The 21,287-nt window shown below is 38.6% G+C and overlaps 2 protein-coding genes across 6 annotated transcripts in view; both read left to right on the top strand.

Annotated features, from left to right (window-relative positions):
- The first annotated feature begins 759 nt into the window (after positions 1 to 759).
- The window catches only part of cpne1 (copine I), a 75,516-nt gene continuing 54,988 nt past the window's right edge, over positions 760 to 21,287 (top strand). For 2 of the 5 annotated variants that reach the window (XM_073062253.1, XM_073062248.1), the window contains exons 1-2: positions 845 to 887; positions 3,621 to 3,714. The gene's annotated coding sequence lies outside the window, so the exon portion shown is untranslated. Of the gene's footprint in view, positions 888 to 3,620; positions 3,715 to 11,469; positions 11,556 to 13,478; positions 13,612 to 21,287 lie in introns of those variants that run through there. The other 3 variants (XM_073062251.1, XM_073062249.1, XM_073062252.1) reach the window with 3 other exon arrangements.
- rbm12 (RNA binding motif protein 12) lies at positions 13,491 to 18,793 on the top strand. The gene has a single exon (XM_073062247.1). The coding sequence runs from the start codon at positions 13,491 to 13,493 to the stop codon at positions 16,002 to 16,004; it is 2,514 nt and encodes an 837-aa protein (XP_072918348.1). The 3' UTR covers positions 16,005 to 18,793.

Here is a 21,287-nt window from a genome sequence, read left to right on the forward strand (position 1 = left end):
GAATTTATGGCCATTAACAATAGTCTGCAATAGGTCGAACGAGTTAAGCCAAACAGAGTTGTGTGATCTCCTCCACTCTGCCTCGGTACTGTAGAGTTTGAAATCGAAGCATTCAAAGAGACCTGATCTGCTGATGAAAGTGTATTATTATTTATATGTTCTGGAGAGTGCAGGAATAGGAATACAGGTTTGTTGGCTACCTGCACATGTGTGTGTATTGGGTAATGAAAGGGCAGATGTTATAACAAAACATGTACTTACTAAGTTTGAGGTAGATATGGGAAAATATGAAGCCAAATCTTGCATTAGGTGGGCTGGGATTGGGGAATGGTAGAAACTGTGGGATAGAAGTGGTCCATCAGCCCAGGGGAGGCACCTTTTGGGAAGGAATAGGTGGGAAGATGTGCAGTTGGTGAAGCAGGACTCGGTTGAAGATTGATCTTGGTGTGGTGCGCCACAGATATTTGCTGGAACGTGGGAGGCTGGACGCCTAGTTTGCAGGATATTCCAGCACCTGAGACAGAGTCTTGGTGCACCTTTTAATTAAAGAGGTTTGCGCGGTAGGATCCGATCCCCAGTACAGCAAGTGGCGGTAATTAAGTGCGTCGACACCAGCAGCACATAAGTGACCGACGGGCTGATTGGCCTGTTCCGCGCTGCGTGATGGACCGGGGGCCGTGACGGCAGACATGTGGGTGACATAAGCGGGCTGGGTGGGGCCGCTGACGTCATGGCGCCGTGACGTGGCGCTAGGCAGTCGGTGCGCGCCATGTTTGTGGAGTGAGGATCGGGCGGGAGCGGGAGAGCAGCAGGCCGTCCGCTCGCTTCACCCTCAGGCCCAACCCCTCCACCTCCCGTATTGTTTGTATTAATTCCCCGTGTCACCGGTAAGGGCTTCGGTAACGCGGCCGGTGCGGGGGGGAGTGTGTAGTTTTCTCTGACGGCAAATTAAAAATCAACCAGTGAGGCTTTCGCTCGGAGTTAGGCCGCGGGATTCACCCGGACTCGGCAAGACTCTCTCTTCCGCCGGTGGTGTCTCCTGCGGAGGCCGGCCCTCTTTCTCAACCACACCCATGGTTGGATGATGCTGCAGCCCTCACCGGTTAATATGTGATGTTTAGCCGTCGGTGCCGGAGCTCCGCGCTCTCCCCTCCCCCTCTAGAGGTGCGCTTTGTGCGCACGCGCTCTGGGGACGGACAAAGAGCCCGCAGCTGCAGCAAGAGGGGCGGTGGGTTCTACCCCTCTTGGGGTCCTCCCACCACACCTGGGTGCCTCCCAACCCCCACCCCTAGGGAGTTGGTGTCCCACACTAAAGGAGGATGGCTGCACTATCTAAACACTTTCCGCCTTTTAAAAAATTCCTTTCTCCTGAAAGGAAATAAATACCCTAGCCACTTTTTAACTGTTCAAGATTCAGAATGTGTCTCATAATCTGCAGGTATTTAAGTGGTTTCATTTTTATGAACGCTGCACCCTTTTGAAAAGCCGAAAGAATTGTTTTATCGTGATCAATGGTATGAATCCCTTTAGTGTGTTGGATCATAGAGCCATCAGAATAGTTTCATTTATTTTTTTATGTGTGGGGCAAATTGGGCATTTAGATTATTGCTTTGTTTTTTAAAATCTCATGAACAATGAACTAGGAGTAGAAAATGTTGAATAGAGTTGATATCAGTTTGTGACTGGGTCTGTGATTTCATCTCAAGTTTTATCAGTTTATTACAAATTGCACTTAATGTTGCTTTTTCTTTGTGTAGATTCTTATGACAAAATGGACGTTAGCATTGCTTAAGCTTTGTATTTCAGCTTACAACCTTGTTGTTTTGATGGACTACTGATTAGTCTGTATGTTAGGTGGTGTTTTGTATATTGATCTTAATTTTTCTGTCTCAAACTTGAAACCCATTTGCATTCTTAGTGATTGAGTTGTTAGATTTGTCGGGGCTTTTTCTGTTGTTGAAATATTTCTTACATAAGACTTTTTTGTGATTAAATGTGTTGTGCATCTTAAGGAACCTAAAGTGCAATATGTAGATATTTTTGTACTACTTGGTGCTGCTGCTGAGGTACCTCACTGTTGGGAGTAGTGCAGAGTTAGCAGTATTAATGCTTGTGGAAATCATTAGTGGTGATCACAGACTAAAGTAAATGTAGTTGGATGCTACAATTTTCAATATGGGCTTTACACATAGGAATGCATCTTGGCATTTAGGTTTGTGAAAGATTACTGTAGTTTCAGGTGCACATTTGAAAATCCTTAGTTTAGAATCAGTTGTGTTTTGGTTTTAAATTGAGATGGCTATGGGTAAGTAATTTTTTAATGCAAACTCTTATTGGTGCTTTTGGGAAAAAAATCTGTGTAGTTTGTCTATTTGCAACCCAACCCTAGCACAAACTTTATCATTTAAAGCGGGGAAAAAAACTGACTGCTGCATTTTGGTAAGATATTGACTCTGATTCCAACTTGATTTGAAGCTAAAAATGAGCACATGGACTTTCAGGTTTATTTGGATAATTTGGCTCTCTAGATAATGTTAAAAAATTAAATGAAATGTCAGTTAGACAGTTGTCTAATACTCAACTTTCTTCACCAGGTTAATAGAAAGGTTTCTCTTTCTACTAACTTAGAGGTATTTCAGAAAAATAATCTGTTAATTCAGTGAATTTGAATTCATAGCCAGAATTACCCTTCTATTGATTGCACTGGGATTTCAAATTGGTTCATATGGCCATATGAAATTTGCAAGAATCAAACCAGAGTGTTGGCTATTTCTATTCTCAGCTTTTTCTCAAATAAAATCAAAGAACTGTTGGTTCCTCTTGGCTAACTTGTAAGACATCAAAGTCAACAAAATGTTTTTTTCAAAAGTTATCAAATTAGAGTGTAGGCAATTCAGGGTTGCTGCTGATAACACAAGACTTGTGCATTGTTTCAAAGAACATCTCAGTTTCAGTTCTGTATTTGCATATGTTTTACATGGTGATTATGGTTCGCGTTCTACTGGGGAGTCTTTATTCTGCAGAAAATTCATTAAAATGCAGGTCAAAGGAAAGTTGATTTCAGATGAAGTATGTTTAAAATGTGCCTGTTTACGGAATTATAATTGGTATGGTTAAAGTTTTTTAAACGGTGCAATTTTTTTAGTTTGAAAGCAGCTGTTATTAGAAACATCCGTTATTTTCAAAGGTGCATTGCTTGAAGATTTGGAAAGGTGTTCTGTTCAAGTGACCTATTTTACATGAAAGTGTGGTGGCTTGTTTAGTTATGGATCTACAGTTCTTTGTTAGTTATGTTGTAGAGGTTCTACAGTCCTGTCTTCTTGGCCTGGGTGCAGCTTGGGATTCCCTGGCTGGTTTTTCACTCTTGTTCATTTAATTTCTTCAGAGGCTTCTGGTGAATTGTAATAATGGACAAATTCTTGTGTCTGCATGTTTTACCAAAACATTTGTATGTTTATTTTAGAATCAATCTATTTCATGAGTCAATTTGTACACAAAATTGTTGTGCCCACATTTAACCCCAAAGTATTTTTTTAATTGCTTAAGTGACAAATATTTAGGGGAGAATACTTTGTGTGAATTGTTTGGAATTCTGTTGTAAACTTATTTTTCCCATCCAGCTTTTCTTTTAGGCGTGTAATCCTGACCACGTGAATTATTTTGGTCCATTTCTGCTTTCTAATTGCTGGCAAGTGGCTTTGAAAGCTAGAGGAGGTATGTGCTGTATTATTTAGAGTGATATGGTTATGTAATGAATCAACTGATACAGGGGTACACTGATAATTTCAGTTGATGTAGGCTATATAATAAAAATTCTTTAAAATATGTAATGCTTCATGAACAGGAGCCCTAGTTTCATACACGGATAGTGGTGACATTTCCTTCCAGAAAAAATATAAAATCCCAATTAAAAAAGCATATTTTTAATCAAACTAATTGATCTCACTGCAAGCACTTAAACCCTCATTTCCAAAAACAACTAAGGTGCTATGAACTTTATCATTTGCTGCTAGGTTAGAAACCTCAACTATATTACACATTAGAAGCTTGATGGAAGAAATTTCTGCCATTTACTTTAACAGCTGAATACCTGTTACTCATGCAATAGACATTTGTCAATTATTTCACTTCCCTTTTGTTCCCACAATATAAAAGTAAACGTGATTTTAATAAGTAGGATATGTTTGATCTTGTGCTAGTCTATCCAAGTGCATTTAACAATTTAAAAGCACTGCCTTCATTCTACCACCCCACTTCCACCTCTCCCCATAAAGAGGTGATTCATAATTTTAAACACAAGAGATTCTGCAGATGGCGGAGATCCAGAGCGCTACACACAAAATGCTGGAGGAACTCAATCGGTCAGGCAGCATAAATGGAAACAGTCAATGTTTTGGACTGAAACCCTTTGTAAGGACTTTACCGATGAAGAGTCTCGGCCTGAAACATTGACTGTTTATTCATTTCCGTAGATGCTGCCTGACCTGTTGAGTTCCTCCAACATTTTTGTGTGTTAATCCAAAATTTTATTATTGTGTGGAAACTCTTGTGCTTGCTAAGGTAAAGATGCTGATTAAAGGCACTTGATTGTCATGGAATTTGGTTGTCTTAAGGCTAAACTACAAAGCTAGTCACTGTTGACAGGTGACTGCTTAATTGAAAGAAATGATAAGTTAAAGTTGTAAGTGTAAAGTTCAAAATCAGTGTGGATTTAAGTCTAGTAACATGTTCTATGTGTATGAGAAATATACAGCTCAAGTTGCTTTTTAGACATTTGCCCTTTATTTCAAAATATAGTGCAAATTTAATTGTTGAATAAAGTTTAAATATTTATTGAATTGGATTATGGATGGTATTTTCAATGGGTTTTTGGGTTTTTCATCTTTTATTTAAAAAAAACCAGAATGAGTTCCTTTCACCTGTTTAAAAAGTTAGTGACAGAGAAAGTCAAATCCAGTGTGTTCTTATTTTTACTATTTGTTTCAAAGCATATCCAGCTTTGAAATGGGTACTGATTAGTGTTTACATGTGTAGTACACTCAATTTAAGAGTGCTTAGTTCTCAGAAGGGCTAAGTGTTTTTTGGATTATATTGATGGTTAACTAGATTTCTAAATTGATTGTGGAATCACTAGTTTATTTTCTGCTGTGGTCAAAATATGTGAATAAATTTATCAGTTTTTCCAAAATGTGACAAGCACTTGAATTTGCAGCTTTCAGAGATCCGTATCATTGATGTTATGTCAAAAAGAAACTTTTGGAACTGAGTTTTAAGTTGAAATTATGTGGTTAAAATTCTCGTTGAATTACAGTTCAACTTTTTTATCAATTGAATGATGGTGGTTATTAAAAATGAGTATTGGCAAGGCCTTGTAATTTAGAGCTGATTGTGTTTTGTTTAAGCATTGAATTTGAGCTTGTTCACTCAAGGATTTGTTTAAGGACGACGTGTAAAGGAAACACGAGTTTACTGTGCAGCTGATTGTTTTGGCATTGATCTTCCATTTTACTTGCTGTGTCTGTGGTAAAATTGCAAGATTCTAATTTGAGAACGCAATGGTTTGCAAATTTGTACTATGTTTTGAGAAAATTAAATTGCAATGAATTTTTTTCTAATTGAGTTTTAGATCTGTTTTAAGAATTAAAGCAATTTAGCATAGAAAGACTGTACTGTACCGAATGAACCAAGCAGTAATTGTGTTAGTAGCATTTTAATGGCCAGGGGTTCTGTACAATTACTTTTAATATTCATTTAATGCTTGTAAAGATTCTATAGTTGGATTTAAAAGTACTTGCATGAGTGTTGTAGTTACAATTTGGTTACTTTCAAAATGTCCACAATGACTGAGTTCTTGTTTTGGGATCGTATTTGTGTTCAGACTTGCTATGTTAAGTAACCAATATTGGTGAACATATAGAAATGGAACTGTACATTGGCATTTTTCATTGTAGCATTAATTGTATCTGACAAATGTGTTTCTCCTGGAATGTTTCAATCTTGTTTTGGGTATACAAGAGTAAAACACTGTACTTGGTCATTTGGCTAGAAATGTGGTAATGATGCTTTGAACTTGGTGACAAATCACTGGATCTTTGGCAGTGTGCATTTTATGTTCATTTTGACTTGATTTGCTTTTGGGGTTTACAGCAAAGTTATTTTGAAGCAATTGCATAATTTGTAGGATGTTCAAGTATGCAAATTGGTTTGTTTTATCATTTCAAACCACCTTGTAGTTGAAGCTGATTGAATTCACATTGAAGCTCAGCTAGGTTATCAGAGCCTTTATTTAGTGTTGTCACTATCAGTGTTTCAGTTCACCTGGCTAATCATCTCTCTCCTGTTAATTTGGTTTGATCTGAGGCAATGAAGAGTGGGAAGGAAGATGTTGTGCTTTCCTTCTATTACATACAGTCTGGCAATGGCATTACTGCCATTTGAGCACTTGATGTTACCTGTTGGGCTGTGGCTTGTCCTGAGCAAAGTAGCATTAATAGACTACATAGGCTGACAGCACAGAAAAGGGCCATTCAACCAACCATTATGTGTTAGTATCTATGCCTTTGCCTAAATCCAATTATCTAGATTATCAGCCATGTTGACTGGCAGCGACCTCATCCGTGTCAGTAGATCATACATTCCAGTCTAGGTAGCCGCCATTGCACCACTGAGGGAATGCTGCTTTCGTAAACTAATTATGCTGCCCTCGTTCTCATTTGTCATTTTCTAGGATTTGGCAAACCTTTCCCTTATTTTCCCTTTTCTAACCCCCACCAATAATCTTCCTCATTTATTTGTCCTGTGATGTTTCTCATGTGTCCATCAACTCTTCTGTACAACCCCCATCCCAATTCTGACTGTAGAAAATTTATAGCAGCTCATGCCTTTGGGCAGAAGATAGAGAGAATCCACACAGTAAAAAAGAGAAATGGTAACACTGCACGTAGACGGTATTGAAGTCAGTTCTGTCAGCCGGCAGCATTCAGCATTACCTTCTGGGCCATTATGCTGCCACTATTCTGTTCACCAACAGCACAACATACAAGTATTTTGGCATTAATCAATTTTGTAAACTGATTTCATTAATTGCTATGATAGTTCACATTGTAGAACACTTACAGTTGACTGGCAAACAATATTACTGTATAACACAGTCTGCATCTTCTAAAACCTACTGTAAAGTTCTGCATAAGCTATGCCTACCTTTCAACCAATGTCACAAGAACAGCAGATGAGTGTTATTGCTTTGTTGGATCTTTTGTGATGCATGACAGTGGTGGTTGTGTTTCAAGAGATTTCTCTGGCTGTTATGTGCTCTCAATTACCAAGGTTGTTGAAGTTACTGCATTTGTGCAAGGTATTTATTGCAGTGTTCACTACAAGCATTTTGATACTATTCTTGGCTCATTTTTGCTCAATTGATCAAAGTGATTCATACAACCTGCACAATGATATCAGTGCATCTTTAAGAAGCAAGTTCAAATTGGGTGTATGGCTCAGATGTGCACGAGCAAAAGGCAGTAGTTGTGCTCTTGGTGTGATCATTGTAAGTAGGTCGCTACTTTCTTTTGAAGTGAAGTAGCTGCCAGTGATTGGATGCAGCATGTAATTGCTCAATTTGCATGATAAAAGACATTTTGCATGATTTAACCATAAAGTACCTTCATTACTTCAAAATAAATCTGGTGGCAGTCTGATCATTTTAACACTGAAATACCAGTACACAAGAAAAATTAGTCTTGCTGTGACTTTGAACTAGTGTAGAAAATGTTACCATGCAGTATTTTTAGTTCTCCCACTAAGTACCCCAACGCAACAACTTGGAAAATCTTTCTCTGCGAAGGCACAATCCATAATTGTGCAAAGGTAGACGTGTGAATACTTTGTGAACTGATGAGATTGCTTTACTGAAATCCTAGAGATTAGTTTGAGAAGATGTTTTGCCAACACACCTGATAACATTAAGTAAATATCTGTTACAACTAAATCTGTCAAAAATGAAACTTTGTATGTAAAGTAAAAGAATAATCATGGAGGAGGCCAGTTTTTGTCTTTCTCCCCAGTAGGGCAGTCAACTTCAGTCCCTCTTCCTCGAAAGCCATTAAAAATATTCTAAAATACTCTGCATTGACTCAGATTTTCATCTGTTTTAAACTAACCATACTTAATGACAAAGTCCATGTACAGCCACTTTCTTTTAAGGGTATTCTTTCTTTTCTAAACAGGTAAGTTTGTAAATCATTAGGAGCAGGGAGCGTCAATACAAATTTGACAGGGCTTGTTCAGGAAAAGGAGCTGCTTTATAAGGGCTGTCTTAAAGTAGGAAGGTAATGTCTGTTGTACTTTCACAAACTAGTGGGAGGGGGTGAGAAGAGTTGGGAGTTAAAGCTGTATAATGCCTGTGTTGTCTCAGAAAAATGCAGTTAAGTCTTGGATAATACGTTACTCATTGATAGTAGGAAATTTTTCTAATTTGGCCACAATTATTGATTTATAAAGCTGTGAACTGGGTTTTCAGCTGAAATGAGTTAATTGACCTAGGGTAGAAAGGTGAAAGATTCGTAGAGGCAAGTTATTCCTCTGTAGCACAGGGTGAGGATTTGGGAGATGTAAGTACCAAAGTGCAGTCTTTGACTGGGAATTTACTTGCAACACCCAAGTTGTAAATGCAGAAAAGACAAGTTCCATTGTGTGTAAAGGCATTGGAATTTATAATAGGGAATTTTGACAAAACTGATTAAAGCCTTTACAAATCTTCTGTTATGCTATACATATAGATATTAAATAGATCAAGGAATATAGGGCACTGAAGGAAGATGTGCTGATTAGAGTATCCATGGCCTATTGTTTTTATTTCTTAAGTGAGAGATGGGATAAAGAGAAGCATTCCAAGAGTTACTTTTCAAGTCTATGTTGTAAAGTAGACTATTTGATTCTGAAATGAAGCCTCAAGTAATGCACATTGTAGCCCTGCAGTTATAACCTGTACTGCAGGTATGAGTTATAATGGTAACATCAAAATCTGATCGCTGTTTATCTTTCTATTGCTGATCATGGGGAGTGAGAATGGGTTTGGGAAAGTGGTTTGCATTAATCACTTGCAAAATAAGAAATGGTTTGTTAGCACTCATGGACACTAATCCCTAGTCATCCCGTAACTAAGTTCACTTTCACTGTGCCTTGTGCATTGACACGAATGGAAATTTAAGATGAAATCTTAAATCTTCAACTGATTAACATTATCTTAACTAAGGAGCTGTATTATGATTTCCCTGCTACCATATAACCTTTACTTTTGGGTTCTTTTAAAATCTGCTCTAGATAATTATGCATGCAGTTTTTAAAAGTAAGTTAATATCTAAATTAAAATATTCTTTAGTGACTTACCCCTTTCCCTACTATTTTGTGAGTAAATTACTTTTGAAAGTCCAAATTTACAGCTGAATGTTCTCTAGCAGTTTACTTGTGTATTGTGGGTTATTACTAGAACCCACACTGCTATTCTCTATAGCCCAATGACATAAATGTACCAACTATAGACACAATTATCACTCAACCTAGAACACTTTTTTCAATTCCAAACTGTGTCCAAAGGATGGCTACAATTATAGTTTCACAGTTATGAATAATCCTTAATGAGAAGGCAGAAGAATGGGTTGAGAGGGATAATTAAATCAGCCATTATGTATTGGTAGCACAGACTCAGTGAGCCAAATGGCCTAATTCTGCTCCTAAGTCTTATCAAGGTTAATGCTGTCATTCTAGCTCATTTTCACAAGAACACTAAATGGGTTTGTGGGTAATCCACTGGCCTTGCTATTCAGTTTCACAGGCCCTTCGTCTCTTCCTATAACCTTCACTGAACATCTCATTCTATAGGGTCGGTTCTGTATTTTTTCCAGAGCTGGTTACTGTTCATGTTAAGTGTAGGCTTTGCAAAAACAAGCAGGAATTTTCAGCAATTTAGTGTAGACTTACTAAGTTCCACATGATTGTCATTGAGCAAGGCTTTAAAGTAACACCATGACGTAAGAAAGCAAATTGTTCTTCAGATGTTCAGTGATGTAGTTACTGCCATGTTTCTCACAGGGTAAATTACAAGATACCTGTTGATATATGTGGAGGTTGAATTCAGACCACATTGTGTGAAGACTTGGAATGAATTGTAAACAATTTATGGATTCTTGATTTTGTTTTCATGGCACTGTAATAAATCACAAGTAGCAAACTCGCCAAAATGTTGGTAGATTGTGGTCACACAGCGTAGAAGGCTTTTCATGAAATGCAGCTATCATGTTCTCTCATTCCCATTTGTTTAGAACAGGGGTTCCCAATCTTGTTTAGGCCATGGACCCCTACAATTAATCAAGGGGTCTATGGACCCCAGGTTGGGAACCCCTGGTTTAGAACAACTTGAGGGAGTTTTTTTTTTACAATTTAACATCTTCCCAGTTTTTAAGCCACGATTAAATTCCCAACAGTTACTTGTGGAATTCTGCCAAATTGAAGAATCTAGTCTGTCTTTCTGTATCGAACAGCAAATTGGCCATTAGTATGCTATGCCTGGTGAAGTGAGTATCTTCTCAAGTAGTGGTTAGCGTGACACTATTACAGCTTGGGGCATCAAAGTTCAATTCTGATGCCGACTGTAAGACATTTGCACATCCTTCCTGTGGTTTCCTCCCGCATTCTAAAGGCATACTGGATAATTGGTCATTGTAAATTGACTAGGGTTCAATTGGTAGGTTGCTAGGAAGTATGGTGTGTTGGGCTGGAAGGGCCTGTTTTGCGCTGTATCTCTAAGTAAAATCTTCTACATCTCCTCTATCGCAGATGTAGCCGAACTACACAGAAGAAAGTTTCTAGGTTTACTCTGAAAAAGTGAGTGAGTTAACATAATTGAAGCTGTTACAGTATGAACGGTATTTTAAGAGCCTCTTAGGTAGGTGCATGGAGCTTAGAAAAACAGAGGGCTATGTGCTAGGGAGATTCTAGCAGTCTCTAGAGTAGGTTACATGGTTGGCACAACATTGTGGGCTGAAGGGCCTGTAATGTGCTGTGTTCTATGTTCTATTAAGTTCAGCAATACCTAGCTTTCTGGCACAGTTTGCCCTAGCAAGGCCACTTGATCAAAATAATAGAGCTGCACCCCAGCAAAGTGAATTTCAGGAGCAAAAATTTAATGTGGGTAGAACCTTAGACATTTGTTGAATGGATTTCCTCCTGAATTTTATCACACTAGTTGGTCCTGGAGGCTTGTGATTAAGATATCGAAATTACAGAATTCTGCAAAAAAATTAGGGAAGAGGTACAAGGGTCGCAGTTGTGTAATGTGGGATGCTGTGAGGAATTGTGAAATGTTTAGTTTGTACTGATTTGGTCTTGTGTGGTGACATTTGTATACACAGCAACAGCCTGATTGTATTGTTTATTGCAGACATTGATTTGTCATCCCATTTATTCTTTCTGCAGTCTGTAAAGTTGATTTAAATTGATTGACAACAGGATTGGCTGGTGTCCTCAGCTGCTTAAGGGAAACTCTTCTGTTTTGGTCACAGGTAAGATTCTCTTCTGTAAAGGTTGTTTAGAGGTATAAGCCTTCTAAAGGCTCCATGGTAGCTGTATCACATTTTAGCTGAAACACTGAAATTTAGTTTTAATTGGTGTTGAAAATAGCAAAGCCTTCAGGATCATTTTTGTTTTAAATAAAACATTTGTTATTTTTGCTCTTGTTTCTGTAGTTGGTTTGAAACAATAAAAACTTAGATTTTACCACTTTTAGGCTAGCATTGGTTTGAAGTGTGTGGTAATTTGGGTTTTAATCTGTTCCTCTGCATCATTCTTATTTGAATACATTGGTTTGCAGGACCACTGATATCTTTTAAAAATTGCAGAATTGGCTTTTTACCATAATGAGCACAAATCTTTACTTATCAAGAATTCAAGCTTGTTTGCTGTACTTTGTGTTTGGAAAATTACTTGAAAATTACATTATTCTTTCAAGTTGAGATTTCTCCCAGATTTAAAACAACTTTTGGTTTGAACAGGGTAAACTGTATTTAAATTTAATGTTGTATATTGGCATATCTATGAAAAAAATTGACATGTAAACAATCATCTGAAAATCAACCAACACGAGAAAATATGCAGATGCTGGAAATCCAGAGCAATACACATAAAATGGAGGACTCCTGACGAAGGGTCTCAGCCTGAAACTTCGACTGTTTATTTCCCTCCATAGATGCAGCCTTTCCTGCTGAGTTCCTCCAGCATTTTGTGTGTGTTGATCTGAAAATCAAATGAAGATTATATGTCATAGTTATACATCACGGGAACAGGCCCTTCGGCCAGCTCATCCATGCTAATTGTTATCCAGTGAGCTGGCCTCATCTATCCATATTTGCTCCATAGACCTTTTCTTTGAAGCTAAACTTTTCCTCAGCAAAACTTGGTCATTCTTTCCACTTTTTTTTCTCACCTGATCCAATATTAGAACTAGCAGAGTTTTATTTCCAACTAAATAGTGAAATGACCAAACCCATTTTTGTCTCACTGCTTAGACTGTTCTGTTTTCCCTCCCTGACCATTATCTTGAGGAAAAACTGGGTTTTTGACCATTGCTTCATCTACTTAAATTTCCAGCACTTGTTCATCTTCACCAAAACTGCCTACTTCTATCCTTGAAACACTAGTTTCCACCCTGCTCCAAGTCTACCTTTTTAATGTTGCTCCAGCAGCATTCTGTACTTTAGACCCTTTGTAAATTTGTGTTTGGAAAGCTGTGCACCCATCCCATTCACTCTTTGCGTAATGCTCAATAACCTGCACTGGCAGCTAATTAAACCTTTTGCCCAAATTTTAACAAGTTGTTATTATATTCACTTAACATTTCCTCTTTATCGATAATTTCTCCCGCCCTACAGATCTGAGTTCATCTTTATGCTTTAAAATTCCCTTGGAAACCATTTGTCTGTCCTTCCCTCCCTCTTGCCCCTTCCTGCCCTTCACTCTCTTTCCAGAGCTCCCAGCTGCTCCCCTCTCCTTGTCACTTGCAAATCCTTCAGTTTTAGATCCTAAATCACTTGGGATACTTAAGATACTTTTGTATTTAAAACCACAATCTTTATTGACCAGGCTTCTGTTTCGATGATTTGATTTCAAATTTGCCTGACATTGTTGGTTTGAACTGCCTGGGAATGATTTTATTTGGTTAAGTATGCAACTTGGCATAGTGTGTTGATTCATTACTGTTGTTTCTGCATTAAATTGTTATGTAGTTAAATTTTGGGTCATGTATTTATGCATGTTGGAACTCTGATTAATGCGGTGTTTATTAAATCCATCCATGCCTTGGCTTCTGTGCGCAGAATTTGGTTTTACTGTGATGGCCTTTTGTATGCTTTACATTCTAGTTAGGCTGGTTTTGTTCTAACAAGTCTGATGTAGTTCGTGCCTTTTTCGTCTGCAGGTGTTTGTTGTTGATTGAGTTCAGCATGGCCGTGGTCATCCGCTTGCAGGGTCTCCCCATTGTGGCGGGGACAATGGATATCCGCCATTTCTTCTCTGGATTAACCATTCCTGATGGTGGCGTACATATTGTAGGTGGTGAACTTGGTGAGGCTTTCATCGTTTTCTCCACAGATGAAGATGCGCGGCTTGGTATGATGCGTGGTGGGGGCACAATTAAAGGATCCAAAGTGTCACTCCTACTGAGTAGTAAAACTGAAATGCAAAATATGATTGAGCTCAGTCGTAGGCGTTTTGAAACTGGTAATGTGGATATGCCCCCAGTGGGTTCCAGCCGGCCAGGGCCACCTAGTAATACTAGTCTGAGTGGAAGGGGTAATTTGCCTACAACTATGGCTAATCTAAACACTCCCACCATGGTTACCACCACTTCCTCATTACATGAGGGCTTGAGCAGTAAGAATGTGCCGACATTTTCTGCTGCCAGTGTTGGAAGTACGCCCTCGAGTCTCAATCCCACTTTCAGTAGCCCTGGGTTTACTATGGGATCAACCATGACTAGCAGTATGCCACCATTGAATACTATGAACTCTGTACCCCCTCTGCCACCACTTCCTCCTTTACCTACAATGCCATCACTACCACCTATGCCTTCAATTCCTCCAATTGGTATTTTGCCAACACTGCCACCAGTGCCTCCCCTTCCTCCCATAGCGCCGCTTGCTCCTATCCCCCCCATGCCACCTATACCCCCTATACCAAGCTTGCCACCTATGCCTATGAATGCAGGTAGCACTCTCCCTTTAGGAAGCTCTGGGCCCAGTGGAATGAATGGCTCTGGGTCTGCTCTGGGCATCAGTAGTAGCATAGGTTCCATGTATATGGGTCCTTTAGGTTCCTTGAACCCCCTTCACCCCTTGAATTCCCATAGTTCATTGAGTAAAGGACCACCACCCATCAATCCAGATGACTTGTATGTCCATGTAAATGGGCTGCCATTCGCTGCAATGGAATCGGATATGAGAGAATTTTTTCATGGACTTCGAATTGATGCAGTGCACATGATGAAAGACCATTTAGGACGCAATAGCAGAGATGCCATGGTGAAATTTTATGGCCCCTCGGACACTTTTGAAGCTCTGAAACGACACGGGAAAATGATGATGGGTCAGCGATTTGCCAATGTCTTCCCTGCAACAGAAAGACAATGGTTGAATGCTACTGCTGGCTTTAGTGTACCCAAAAGCATGGGCCCTCCACCAAGCCTAGGGCTTTATGGACAAAACCTGCCACCGTTTCACACATCGCGGTCTGAATCTCCAAGCCGACGCGAGCGATCCCGATCACGTTCTCCTCATGAGAAGGAGTACTGTGTCTATTTAAAAGGTTTACCATATGAAGCTGAAAACAAGCACATCATGGAATTCTTCAATAAGTTGGAGGTCATAGAAGATAGCATCTACATAGCTTATGGACCTAATGGAAGAGCAACTGGTGAAGGGTTTGTGGAGTTTAAAAATCCCACTGATTATCAAGCAGCATTGTGTCGTCATAAGCAGTACATGGGTAATCGTTTCATCCAGGTGCACCCTATTACCAAAAAGGCAATGTTAGAAAAGCTGGAAATTATTTCAAAAAGAACACACAGTTTTGTGCAGAGTGAGCAAAAGAGAGAAGTATCAGTGAAATCAGAGGAAGCATGTGGTTCACCAAAAGTATATGGCCACATATGGAATATACCATATAATGTAACCAAAGGTGACATGTTTCAGTTTCTGGAGGGTATTGGACTTGCAGAAAATGGTGTCCAGATTCTTGTTGATTGTAATGGTCAAGGACTGGGGCAAGCACTTGTTCATTTCTTAAATGAGGAAGAAGCACAGAAAGCCGAACGACTGCATCGCAAGAAACTAAATGGACGCAATGCATTTCTGCAACTAATCACTCTTGAGCAAAAGCAAGAGATGGAGACAAATCCACCATTTCAAACCAAAGGTCAGAAGGGTACAAGCCAAGGCAGTCTCGATTCTCCTTTCCTCCCAAGTGTTGGAGGAGAGAAAATGTTTTCTCCTAGTGGTAGTTCAGCTAATCTTAATGGCCCTGCACCACCATTCAACCCCATGAGTTCATTTAGTGGATCAAGCACCCTATTTGGTCCTGGATCAGTTCCTACATCTGGGGTGAGTGGAAATACTGGTGATGGTCCAGTGGGGGGAACTACATTTGGAAGCAGCAGTGCAAGTAATTTTCCTACACCAGGGGTTGAGCCGACATTTGGAAGTGGTCCCTTAAGCACCAATAGTCCAACAGTTGTTAAAGTTCAGAATTTGCCCTTTAAAGTGTCTGTGGATGAAATAGTGGATTTCTTTTATGGCTACCGTGTTATTCCAGACTCTGTGTGCCTGCAGTTCAATGAACAAGGCATGCCTACAGGTGAAGCAATGGTTGCTTTTGAGTCCTGTGATGAAGCAATGTCAGCAGTTGTTGATCTCAGTGATAGACCAATGGGCTCACGGAAGGTTAAACTAGTTTTGGGATAACCCTAAATTTTAATCACTCTGTTGCTCAGAAGCTTGCCCTTGGCATAGCCATTTAATAGTGAGCTTGTCTGAACTTCTGCCTGATGAGTTATACTTTGAAAGTGTTTGCAGCTGACTTTATGACCCAGATTATTTTGAATCCAATGAAAATTTAGGTGTCGAGTGGAAATTTTTAAGTACTCACCACTGATAGTGTAGACCTAGCAGAAGTGGATGTTTTCTATAGATCTATGGAACTGTAGCTTACTCATACTATAGGCAAACACAGATGCATACTAGATGCTAATACTCATTTGTTACAATGCAATTATTTTAAAGTTTCAGCACCCTGAATGGAACAAAGCTCTGATACCACATCAAATACAAATATCTAATCTTCTACTTGGAACTGATACACAGAGCTAGTCCTAAGTTGGGCAGGTTTTTTTTCCCGAAGTGATGTAAATTATAGTATTTGTGCACTTGGGGTGTTATTGTCAGCTGCCAATAGAAGCAGTGAAATAGTAGGAATTAGGGTACAAATCAGTTGAAAATTCAGTTCTTAATGTGCATGTTGACCCTCTTGTTCTGGGCATGGTATGTTTATTTTTTTAATCTTTTGAGTTTGAGCGAAACCAATCTCTCTCATCTCTGTACATGCAGAGCAAACTGCAGGTTAAGTTGTTTGACTTGTGTTCAGAAGAAACATGCTAATGTGTGACCCTTGGCTGGATATTCAATTGTTTATAGAATTTACTGATGTGCTAGTTACTAACTGTTCTGCTAGTACCCACACTGTTCACGTAAGGAATACTTTGACTACTGCCTATCAGTACCAGACAGTTAATGTTGACCACAATAGTAATCTGCATTAATAGTTCTATTAAAATAGTTTTAGTATTTCTTTTCAAATTAACTGTAACCCAAAGATGTGATGAATTGTTGTAAAACATGTTTTAAACTTCTGCTGCAAATTTATTCCCCTTTGGCAATGGAAAAGTAGGTGATATTCATACCAGTGTTGGGTGCTAGTAGAAATTTAGTGTACCTAGCATTGGAAATGTTTTTGTCAGCAGATGTGCTGGGTAGACATGGTGCCCTGTACTAGGAAATGCTGTACAGTCTTGTTAATGACCCATAACTCAATTCTACTGTATGATATCGTAAGCTTTTTGTAAAAGATACAAAATGAATCAGTAAGAGTGATGCCATTTTTAAAAGACAATAAAACTATGCGTATTACTTGTTTGAATTTAATGTTTTTTGCAAATTATGTTGAAAGGAGAATCTGAAAATCTGTGCAACACTACACTATACAGTTGGGGTGGGGGGGGGAGAGAGAGAGAAAGAAAGAAAGGACTTAATTGGTCCACTGAGCATTTGTAACAGGTCCCAGTACATTTTGGGATTTTTGTATCCCTCTAGCTTTGTTTCAAGGTTTCACTCTGTGTAGTGTACCAGTTTATTTTAAAGGGTGGGTTAGTGATCTGGAATTTGGAACCCATTGGTCTCACAGATGTAGCAGGATTCTAATTGGCAGTAGTAGCTAATGGTAAAGCTGCTCAAATCTTCTGCTCATCAATCCCCAAGACAACCCTAGGTCTGCTCAGTGGACTGATGTAAAAAGTTCGTAAAACTACGTGTAAGAACTATTGTAAGAACTGCGTTCTTTGTGTAATCTGGATATCTGCAGATGCAACATACTAAGCTTTGTAGCAGCAAAGTTGCATTTAAAAATTAACTTTGTAATTTGCAGACTGATGAATTTAACATTTACATCTATCTATTTGGTGAGATCAGTAGGCAAAGTTTTGAACTTAACCATGATGTAAAAGAATAAGTTGTACATACACCTTTATCTTTTGCAGCTTTCTGTCAATAAAATGCATTCCGTGATAAATAAACAAAACAACTCCTTTTAGGTTTAGATGTAAAGCTCTGTGTTGCTTTTATTTTATAAACCACCAGGCAAATGGCATATTTGTGGGCTGCCTTTTTGATTATTATATTCTGTGTGAAATAGTTACAGATATTTTAGTGTGCCTGATGGCGTGTTGTCCAATATTGATCACAAGTGTGGGAGGACTGTTACTCACCTGACGTCCCATTGATCATCTGAGCTTAATATGAATCTAAAATAATGAGGTAATGTTTTGAGTTTCTTCTCGTATGATCACCAATGACAGTGATATTCCAGGTGAAGATTTTTATTGCTGTCCATCGTTGGGTTGAAAGAATCAACGGTGAAATTCTCCACACACACTTCAATGGTTTGTTTAAAGTCCCTGTTAATGGTCTAGGAGAGTTTCTTGCCTCTCCTTACCAGCTTCTTTTCAGCCTTACAATGCTCTCAATCCTGCTGAAGGAGCAAATTTAACACGCATCCTTTTGTTGATGTGATATCAAGAGGAGATCCTCTGGCTAGATGAGATTTGATTAACTGAGGAATACTGACTACTTTTATAGAGGGTATGCAATAGGTAGAATTTCTTGTTGTCAAAATAGAATGAGTGAATTTTTTTTGTCTGGCTTGTTCTTGTATGGTATTTCAATTTTCAATTCTCAACAAAGTTGTACATATTTACCTAAAATTGGCATTTTGTTTGCTACTGTTGTATGATCCTTAAAATGCATATATAAAATGATAGTAACTTGTAATTACATGTGTTTAAATTGCTTGTGTCTGATTTACTTTGCCTGCTCATTGACATTGCTGGAAAGACTCTGGTATGCTACCACTCAACATTGTGCTGACCATTTTGCAGTTCCCGATTGTTTTCTCTCTGAATTAAAAGGCATTTTGTGCACCAGATAGTCTGGATTCATTGCAAACCTTTTTACATGATCATTCACTTGTCAACGGCCCTTTGTGTTTATGTGGAATACATAGAGTTCCTCTCTCAAAAATACATTGCTTGTATACTGGCAAACTTGCTGAATTTGATCATCAGCAGAATGGGTTTTGGTTTAGGTAATTCCAGATACACTTGTCTATTTCTGAGCTTGTTCTGTCTATCCAACCTGGCACAGAAAGGTTACCATTTCAAGGTATTATTCTATAAAAGTTGATTTTCTTTAATAATCCAGTGCTGGCTGGTATTGCTAATTGTTTGTCTCATAAATGTGCAAAGATGGAATATGATTAAATAAAGCCATGGTATTTCTCAATGTGTTCAAACAGTGTAGATAAAAACTGCTTTGGTAAAAGCGCTCATCTTGTGAATGAAACTCACCAGAATACTTTGCAACACTAGTACTGTTTGATTATCGTATTGATTGGTGAACTGTTTTGTATTGACTTTTGTTCAGTACAAGTATGAGCTAATGAGCCATTGAATTATTAATATATCACAGTGACACGTGCAGAGCCATCGGATCAGCGGGAATGTACCAATTAATCAAGTGTAAAACTTGATATTTGTATGGTGGAAGTTTACTGAGGAGTGATCTGACTATGCAAATTGTTCTCTTTTTATGTGCTACTGAGTTGATGCCAGCTCTGCCTTTGAAGCTCTGAAATTTGTAAACTTTGATTAGAATTGGCTGCCATGTGAAATTCCTGCATTTGGATTACTGTGTAACGGCAGTAATCAGACTTACAAAGTCATTGTGCTGATGAGAAAGCTGGGCAAGGTAGGTTGATGGATGTTTGAGGAGTTGAATGCATTCCATAAGTTTGATATTCACTTGGATCTTGGACAGAAGTTTTTTTAAATTCAGAATACAAATGAAGTTGTAAGCAGCTTTGCCACTGAACAGTGGAAGTTTGCACCATACATATCAAACATTACACCTGTATGTGGCTTCAACTAAAGTAAGTCAACCATGTAGTGTAAAAGAGTGAAGGCTATAACTGGGGATTACATTTCCCTCTTGCCCTGCAGGACATTAGTAAATAATTTGGATGGTTTTTGTCCAGTAACATTCATGATCATTTTGACTGGTTTCATTGCAAAACTCTCTTAACTTTTGTTGGGAACTTGAGTGACTGAAATTGCACAATATACTGGCATTTCCAATGTGCAGCCTTTGGGTCTGAGGCATGATTACTGCAGATGCTGGTGTGCTGGAGAAGTAATGCATTTGCAATTGACAACAGTTTTGCTCTTTGATTCCAGTATATTTGCTATAGCAGTTATCCCATAAAATCTAATGTTTTAAAGTATGCTATAACCTTTGAACAATGCATTTGAACTGACGAACAGCTGAACAAATCCTATTTGGGAGAACTGGAGGATGTATATATCTGGCTGGTGCATCATTTGCAAGGTGTGGTATACAGTTCTGCTGTTATTGGTTATTCAACCCAATCATCAAGGATCCCAGTGCCCTATACTCTACCTGCAGCTTTTCATGCATGCAAGTGCTCATCTAAATACATTAAAACTATTGTGAAAACTCCTGAGTCCTACAACCCTTCAAGCAATTGATTAGATTTCAACCCCCACCTGATGAAATAGTTCTTCATTAAATCCTTCCAAAACTCCCACCATTGTACTTGCATTGTAGACTTAAGAGGAAAAGTTTCTCACTATCTATATCCCACGATTTTGTATACAGTGGATTCTGGTTAATTGGTACACATCAGAACCAGTACACTTTGTTCCAATTAAGCAGCTACCTCAATTAGCCAAAGTTTCATGAAAGCAGTTTTCAGCGTTCTAAAAAATACAAACTTGTTGAACTGAATAACAAATTAGAACACTATAAATACTACTATAGCATCATAAAACTGATTTGGTTCTTAATAGTTATTTACAGAGGAATTCATCTGCCCTGTTCTTTAGGTTGACTAAATGAACACAATCAGCACAAACACCTAGTGTAGATAATGGCCTGCCTTCATACAATGATTGCATGCTCCAAATCTTTATTTTCATTGTAACATTCAAGATGATTCTTGATATCTTAATTCTTTGTAGTTTCTAACCAGAAGGAGTGAAATTGTTTCATTTTCAATCCCAGCCGTTTCTGGCATCTCCAAGTCTGAATGCTTGAAAACGCAGTGCGCAAACAGTGTATCAGAATTGTCTTTCTGCTTATTTTTCACCAACTATCTGGGACAAAAATCTTTATTGTTTTGAACATAAACACATAACTGACACTATTTTAAACTAGTACATGCGACTGGTGCTAGTTAAAAACTAGCAAAATCTCTTACCCAATTAAGCAGCATGGTGTCCCAAAGAAACACAGGGAATCCCAAATATTTTCTCTATTCATTTTTGTTCTTTTAAGAGTTGGCCCAAATGAACAGCTGTCCCAATTAACTGGAATCCACTATTTCATTCAGGTCCCTTAGGC

The sequence above is a fragment of the Hemitrygon akajei genome, chromosome 11, assembly GCF_048418815.1.
Source record: "Hemitrygon akajei chromosome 11, sHemAka1.3, whole genome shotgun sequence".
In the NCBI taxonomy this organism is placed as follows: domain Eukaryota; kingdom Metazoa; phylum Chordata; class Chondrichthyes; order Myliobatiformes; family Dasyatidae; genus Hemitrygon; species Hemitrygon akajei.